This window comes from Ascaphus truei, chromosome 3 (genome assembly GCF_040206685.1).
Source record: "Ascaphus truei isolate aAscTru1 chromosome 3, aAscTru1.hap1, whole genome shotgun sequence".
NCBI classification, from domain to species: domain Eukaryota; kingdom Metazoa; phylum Chordata; class Amphibia; order Anura; family Ascaphidae; genus Ascaphus; species Ascaphus truei.
The window spans coordinates 243,437,639-243,446,295 of record NC_134485.1 but is presented as its reverse complement, the minus strand read 5'-3'; the positions used below and the strand labels follow the sequence as shown (position 1 = coordinate 243,446,295).

The window sequence follows — 8,657 nt, the reverse complement described above, 5'->3', positions numbered from 1 at the left end:
ATCCACACCTGGCTGTGTTATTTTTATATTATTTACTTAATCTAACACTAGCAATGATAAGCAAGAGCTGTGGTGAGATGAATGTTGCTGGGATGACTTTTTATGTTTTATATTCAAGTGCTGACTTGATTAGATTTTGCGTATACCTGAACAAAACACAAACAAGATGTGAAGTAAAGACTGGTTTATGAGAATGATTGACAAAAAAGTCAAGTACAAAATATACTTACAGTTCTTTATTAAACAACTGTGAACACTTCACTGTAAAAATCCATAAAACTTTTATAAACAAACATTTTGTAAATAGAGCCTATACTACAATAAAAGAATTCACACAATTATTTACATGCAATACTGACAAAATTTGGCACTTCCTGAAAAAGAAAAAAAAAAAAGAATATACTGTACAAAAATGATTTTTGTATTAAAGAAATTGAAAATGATCGTTGAAACTTTGAGCATTACTATCATGCACTTTCCAAATACTTCACAAGCACTTATGGCACAGCTAGCAGAGAGCACCAGGCTCGCTGCAGCCGCATTGCTACAAGTTTAAACAACTTTCAATGTGCTTCCATAAGTTTGTTGTAAAACAACTTGAACATTATCAAGAATGAAGTCAAATGCCATGTTCCACACCGATTCCACAGACTGCTGCATTAACCTGAAAGAAAAGATCATCTGGTAAGGTTTACACGTGTGTGTTACATATTCATGCTTTAAGAAACATATATTACACTGTGTGACTGTTGTTTTTTTTCCCTGTAAATCGCTAAACAGCTGTTTGCAAACGTAATTCAGGACAAGAGACACTAAAACAAATGAAACCGGCACTTCAGTGGACTTTGCAAAACGAACATTTTAGTGATAAAATACAGGGATTGACGTTTTGGTCCTAACATAGACTTTCTCAAAGGTTAGGGCCGAAACATCAATCGGCGTTATCTTATCACTAAATTGTTCTTTTTTTGCAAAGTCCACTAGAGTGCCGGTTTCATGTATTTATTTATAACATTTATATAGCGCCCTTATCCAGAGCGCTGTACATTATTTTTTTTACTAACTAAAGGTGTGGTTACATATAGATTAGAACAGCGGTGCGCAAACTGTGGGGCGCGCCCCCTTGGGGGGGCGCACGATTATGTAGGGGGGCGCGGGCTGCTTGCAGGGGAACCTGGGGGCGGGCAGAGCTGTGCACGGGCGGCCAGAATCTCCGTGCTGCTGCTTCTATGTGTCTGTGTCTTGCAGAGGGGGCGGGGCTTCTCTCTGCACACAGACAACCCTTCCTTCTCTTCCTGTCTGCTTCCCGCACCAGTTTTCAGCAGCATGGGGGGTTGGGGGATTGGAGCATGTCGCCCCCACAGGTGAAATTGTGTGACTGATTGTGTGTGTGTGTGTGTTGATTTGAGTGTGTGTGTGTGTGTGTGTGTTGATTTGAGTGTGTGTGTGTGTGTGTGTGTGGTGATTTGAGTGTGTGTGTGGTGATTTGTGTGTGTGTGTGGGGGGATTGAGTGTGTGTGTGTGTGGGGATTGAGTGTGTGTGTGTGGGGATTGAGTGTTGATTTGAGTGTGTGTGGGGATTTGAGTGTGTGTGGTGATTTGAGTGTGTGTGTGTGGGGATTGAGTGTGTGTGTGTGTGGGGATTGAGTGTGTGTGTGTGTGTTGGGATTGAGTGTGTGTGTGTGTGGGGATTGAGTGTGTGTGTGTGTGGGGATTGATTGAGAGAGAGAGTGTGTGTTGTAATGCAGTGGTGCGCAAACTGGGGGGGCAATGAGGCGCAAGATTAGGGGGGCGCAGGCAAAAACTGGGTGCGCGGGCTGGCAGACGCTGTGCGTGGGAGGACGAAAAAGCTGTGCGCGAGGGGCGGCCAAGAAGATGTGCGGGTGGCTGAACAGGATAGTGCAGGTGGTGGCCATGTGACTGTGTGTGTGAGCGCACGCGCAGGGGCTTCGGAGGTACGGGGAGGAGCATGCCCTTAGCATGGTGAAGTCAAACGCCTCTCCTTCGGTGTCTGCCCTGCAATAGCGCTGTGTTCCTGCTCTCCTCAGCTGGCAACCTGCTTCGCTGCGATCCTCTGCAAGTGAAAGGGTAGGCTGCCACTATATCAATCATACCATGAATGTACAGAAATAATGTAAAAAAAACTGAAAACACAACATTGAAAACAGAAAAAAATAAACAATAATGTAGGTAGGAGTGGGGATGAACTGGGGATAGCAAGACAAAAAGCAGGGAGGGGAAGGAAGAAATAAAAGGGAGGGGAGAGGGAAGGGAGGTAGCAAAGAGGTGGATGAATGCCCCCCCAAAGGATTGCCTTTGTGCACGTACGCTCTCCCAAGCTTGGCGCTTGGGGAGACAACAAAATTGACTTTGAAGTGCGCTCAGCAGCAGTCAATACACACAGACACACAGCCACACACAAATAGCCCCGATCCACGCTTGCACAATTATGCAGGACACCCTGTGCTCATGCTTGGAGAGTTGGTGATGTCACCGCTCTCAGCGGCAGCGTGGACGCAGCCTAATTTTGCAAGCGCAAGCTGTTGAAATATTTAAGTATTTAAACATATTTGGATTTACATTGTATACCGTTTAATAAAGGGTTTTTTTTTTTTTTCATGTGATTTTGATTACATCAGGCAGGGGGGGCCCCGAGAAATTTTATGGACGAAAAGGGGGGCTCGGCATAAAAAGTTTGCTCACCCCTGCATTAGAATATAGAGTAATTGTTAAGATGTCAGTCTGGTGGGTAGGGGTGGGAACATTATGGTCAGGCTATGGGTTAGGTGCATTGAGAGCTTGCTTGGTTGGGGTCAGGTCTCTGGATTTAGTCTTGGTGGCATGGTGATAGGTCTGATAGTGGGGGCAGTGGAGGCAATTGGATCAGTGAGGTGGGTGACGAAGGTTTTGGAGGGACGTTACGAAGGGGTGAGGGTAGGGGAGATCATGGAATGCGATGGAGAAGAGATGAGTTTTGAGTTGGCTTCTGAAGATAGTTAGGGAGGGGGCAGATTGGATATGGTGGGGGAGCTTGTTCCAGTGAAGGGAGCGAGTAAGGCAAATGATCAGAATTGAGAGGAGGCGCTGAGGGTTGAAGGAGGAGTGAGGGTTGCGGCAGTCAGGGAAAACGGGAAAGGGTGTAGCGAGAGATGAGTGCTGCAAGGTAAGGGAGGGCAAGAACATGGAGAGATTTGGAGACCAGGATGAGGAATTTGCCACAAGCAGGACGGTTTGCCTTTTGCTCTTATTGCCTTTAGCTTGGGACTCCTGTTACTGCTACACTTCTGGTTAAGTTCTTGGACTTGTATTGCGTGACAGGGCTGCATCTTGTACAGGGGAGAGGATATAGGGAAGTACCTCTAGGTCCCCTTTGATCAGAGGGAATGAGCTTGAGAAAGAGGTGAGAACCTCGAAACGATCGTTGCCCCCCTTACATACCCTCCTCCTTTTAGTTTTTTCCCCCCCTTTTGTGTTGTTCATTTTTGTGTTTTGTCACGTTGTTTCCCTGTGTCCCTTCTCCCATTCCCCTTCCCTGAGACCTCTGCTTTAAAGTGATGTACTACTCCAAGTGATTTGTTCTTGTGTTCACATTAAATTCAGTTTGGCATTTTTGGACATATTCCTTTATTGAGCTGTTTTCTTTACAGACCGTGAGTGCTGGGACACCTGTGTATTTTTGTATATGTATATAGGGGAATTGCACCCTGCATCACCCACGACTCTTCTTATTGAGTGCTGTCTATCACCTGTTCTATTGTTGTTGGATAATTAGTCAGTGGAGTTGACAGAGGAGAGGGGTGGTGTAGGCAGAGCGGGGGAGATTGAGAAGTGTACATGCTGCAGCGTTTGGGTTTGTTGTAGGGGTATGGAGGAGAAGAGTAGTATATATAAACATTTGTTCTAGGGTCTGCTGTATCTCCAAACTGGGGCTTCCAGAGTACCGGTGCCAGTTTTCCGCTGTAATTGTGAGTGCACCTATTTTTTTTCTTTGTTCAGGACAAAGGACACATCAGGTACCTTTACTGTAACAGAGGGAAAATATTTAAAATGTAAAGACAACTAGCAAGAAGGATACGGAAGGGAGGAAGATCTTACAAGACGCTACAAGGGAGAGAAGCCCTAGGAGAAGAGGTCTCAGGGACACCAAAGAGATGGGCAGGAGGGGAATGGAACATGTATACTTATGGAACATGTAATTTTATGATCACTATATATTGTAACAGCAGTTTGATTTGTATATATTCATGTGTGTTTACGTTTCTATATCATGCTTCCCCAAAAGAACGAGATATACATACGTTGGGTTTCTTTCACGCATTCTCTCACCATACTGTGTTCTCAGAAGATAGGGGAGTGCAGGTATCAATATAGAATATAGAAAAATAAAAACACAACATAGTGCAAATAAAGTTTTATATGAGGTTAAAATGTGAGGAGAAATTCTTTCAGATGAAGACTCGCGTGCTTTTAATAAAAGAAAGGCATCTCAGAGATCAGTGGCAAGTTTCTTGACTCTATAGATAAATGTAATTCCCCACTTGGGAGCATCTGATAATGATTGTGTAATACTATAGGTTGAAGGATTAGCCAATAGGATCGTGAGTTAGGGTATAAGTAATGACAGCCTTGTAGTTTCCATGACTCCTGAGGAAGCTACACAATTAGTGAAACGCGTAGAGTCGCTCCCGTGGTGTTTCCAGAGGACTCCTGACCGCCCCCAACGAAGCAGTATCTGCAGCAAAGACCCTCCTCCAAATCGGCTAAACATCCGGGATCCTGTGCACGTCACAGCGCGGAAGTGACGCATCGCGATCGAGAGGTCTGAGACGGAGGTAGCGGGGAGTAACCGAGCTGGTTATACACCATCTTTTATGTGTCCCATTCCGTATGACACTGTGTACGTTTTGAATTTTAATTGTCTTATAAAATTGTTATTTTTTTAATTGGATTACACTATAGTTGCCTATTTCTTCTACCCTTATGCTCACATCACTACTGATGACAACGACTGAGTGAGATTACGCCACACTAGAATCTTCCAAGTGGGGAATTACATTTATCTATAGAGTCAAGGAACTTGCCACTGATCTCCGAGATGCCTTTCTTTTATTAAAACCACGCGAGTCTTCATCTGAAAGAATTTCTCCTCACATATTTCAACCTCACACAAAACTTTATTTGCACTATGTTGTGTTTTTATTTTTTCTATATTATATATTGACACCTGCGCTCCCCTATCTTCTGAGAACACATTCATTTAAGTGGAGTCCACAGACCATCCATTTAAAGGGTTTTTGAGCAGCATTTTTTCTTGTGTTCACTATATACACATATTTGCCACATGATTATCTAATATTGTCACTATTTTTTGCACAATTATATTCACTAATGGCACTTTAGGATTAGTGTTTTTGGTTGCACTCTATTGGCACTAATTAGTGCTCTTAATTATCTTTAAGCGCCCACCCTTGCACTTTGTTTTCTCACTATACTGAATTGGAGATAGGGTCTCTAACCCTAATTAACCCTCACACTAGTTAATTAGACTTTGGCATTCACCCATCCAGATTCACTAGAATTCTCTTTGTCATTGAAGATAACCGTTTCTGATTCAGTGAGTATTATTATTATTATTGTTCAGGACAACTCTCAAAATATTTAAAAACACTTTGCTTTTCCATTTAAATAGTGGAGCACATTTTTCAAGATTGCAAACTTCACAAGCATTGTTATACCAAGATGTGATGAGTCTGTTACATCTTTTAAACATCAGTTTTGCATCTTTTATTTGCAATGTGAGGGAAATTCAACTTGATGAGCAGAGATCACTGGAAATATGTATTGCTATGAATGCTTCTCATTTGGCGAGGGGTTACCTCACAGACACACTCATTAGTCTAGCATACCATATGTGGATGCCAAATATGAGCCAAGATCTATATGAACCACTATGCCGAAATATTTAGCCTACACACCCTCTTTGTATGGCGATCATGATATCAACATATGGATCTTAAGCCTGGTTTAATTGAAAAAACAGATTAATACCACCCCTGTAAGACTTCCCGTCATGGGGGGCACAGACCACAATAGTAATTGCTATAACTCCAAAGGCATCCTGATCTGCTTATCAAACCTCCAGACCAGGTCTCTCAGGCAACAACCCAGCATTCTATTCCAATGCAAATTCAATGAATTCACCTGTGTACACGTGCATTGCTTACGCCTGAAACCTGGTGTGGCTAGTAGTCCCCAAAGAGAAGTTTAATCATCACTGGGGTAGATCATTAAATCCAACGTGTCTCTGCACACAGCAGACGGTATAACGTTCGAAAAGTGTTCGTTCACAGCTGGTAAGGACTTTACCACATGTGCATAATTAACTAGCATGCATACACTGCAAATATTTCAATGTAAAAGTAGCAAGTACCTTTTCATGTATTTTATGACCAAATCTAGTTTTTCCAAATCTTTTTCTTCTATTAAATCTGTGCAGTACTTCACCACCTGCAGTATATCTTCTTCCATGGGATCTAGTTGGAAACCAGAAGCAACACGAACTTTAGGACAAGTCTTGCGATTTCAGTATTTCTAGTAGGTATCATTTTAGTTTCAAGGACAGAATAGTACACATTTGTACATAAGAACCGATACTGAAGATGTAATTAAGTGAAAGCACTTTTTCACGTAATATCTTTTCTAATTTACGAAAGGATGTTTCATAATTGAGGCTATGTTTGATGACATATAAATGTAACTCTAAACTAGAAATGTGCTGGGACAGTAACATAATAGCTTCATACTGTAGCTAGATATGCTCTGGATATAAATGCAGCTAGATTTATAGGCTAGCAAATGAAATTATGATTTATCCTATTATTTGCCAACATAGTTTTGGGAAGAATTAAGACCTATTAAGTATAATTATATGTCTATTTTATTCTGCTTAAAAAAAATGGTAAAACTGTTAACCATTTATATATCTTCATTTAATTCACCTTGATCATTCAAAGCTATGCTCTTAGACAGTCAAGCACTAGTTCTTGTGCGAATATATAAAATGCATTATTATAACCTTATCATGAGTTAATTGATCCAAATGTATAGAATATCAAAATCATAGAAAAAAAAAAAAATGTTATTTATGGGTCTGTAAAAAATATCCAAATTATTTAGGCATTTAGACCAGAATCCAACCAGCATTCGTATTTACCAGAGATTGTGGTAATCCACTCCTTTAGCAAGGTCTTCACATCATTAAATTCAATAGCGCCAGCCAGATTAGGAGATTTTGGTTTAAATGAAGTATACTCTTGAGTCAGTGGTTCTGAGGCATTTGATGTAGAAGGACCCAACTCAAACTACAAAGAAAAACATGTATATTTTATTATCTCTTAAATAGTGCTCCAGTGAGTTCCTCAGTTTAGTGCAGTTTTATTAGTCATTTTTTTCTTTTCTTAAACCTTCCTCTTGGTCAATATTAGCACACAAGGCTTTTCATTTACCAACACATCCCAGCTGCAAAACCAGAGGGGAAAAATGCACTGAATAGATCAAAGCCAATAGCTTTAAATGGGATTTCTTGTCCCCGATATATCGGTTGATGTTTTTTTTTGCATTAGTATCTTCTCACGATAGAAAATAGATCACAGAAAGTTAAAATCAAAGGACATCTTTAGTCAAACCTATATTACGATGTTATTATCCTATTATAATATGTCTATAAATAACTGCTAAGGAAAAGTTAATCGTTACATAGTAGATGAGGTTGAAAAAATATATAGTCCATCAAGTTCAACCTCTGTTAAATTTAGACGACAGATACTTATTCTATATTTGTATTTACAGTATATTGATCCAGAGGAAGGCAAACAAAAAAAAAACAGTGAAATATCATCCAATTATATGTCATAAGGGGAAAAATAATTTAAATCAGATTACCCCCTAGATCAACATCCTTCCCAGGTTTACTTTTTTGGTATATATCCTGTATGCCTTTCCTTTCTAAAAAGATGCTCAACCCTTCTTTGAAGATATCTATTGTATCTGTTATCACAGTCTCCATGGGTAATGAATTCCACATTATAACTGCCCTTGCTATAAAGAACCCTTTCCTTTTTGCTGGTAAAAGCTCCTTTCCTCCAACCTTAAGGGATGAGTGGTGTCCAAAACTGTACTCCATATTCAAGGTATGGTCTTACTAATGATATGATATATAATATATACATATATAACTATGCTTACTTCCCTTCCATCCGTTTAATGCAAGATAAGATCTTGTTTGCCTTTGCAGCTTCTGCATGAATTTGGGCACTATTGCTAAGCTTCCTGTCTACAAGCACTCCTAAATCCTTCCCCATCATGAATTCTCCTAATTTATCCCCATTTAATTTGTAAGTTGCCTGTTTATTCCTGTTTCCCAAATGCATAACCTTACGTTTGTCTGTATTAAACCTCATCTGCCATTTACCTACCCAAATAAAAGGTATCAACAGTAAGACATTGCTATCTCAACACCCTTCATTGCAAAAATATTATCATTTCAAAAAGACATATAGTTTGTTTGCTTTACCAATTTTTAGTTGGTGCCTACATAATTTAACCTGATCATATATGAAAATTGAGTATTAGTCAAGACTGAAATGATATTAAGGTAT

The 8,657-nt window shown here is 40.3% G+C and overlaps 1 protein-coding gene across 1 annotated transcript in view; it reads right to left on the bottom strand.

Annotated features, from left to right (window-relative positions):
• Nucleotides 1–253: 253 nt before the first annotated feature.
• REV1 (REV1 DNA directed polymerase) overlaps nt 254–8,657 on the bottom strand; it is a 130,469-nt gene continuing 122,065 nt past the window's right edge. Inside the window, exons 21-23 of the mRNA XM_075590477.1 lie at nt 7,214–7,361; nt 6,431–6,533; nt 254–664 (exon numbers count right to left, since the gene is read on the bottom strand). Of these exons, the coding sequence (XP_075446592.1) occupies nt 553–664; nt 6,431–6,533; nt 7,214–7,361 (363 nt within the window). The 3' untranslated portion in view covers nt 254–552. The remainder of the gene's footprint in view (nt 665–6,430; nt 6,534–7,213; nt 7,362–8,657) is intronic.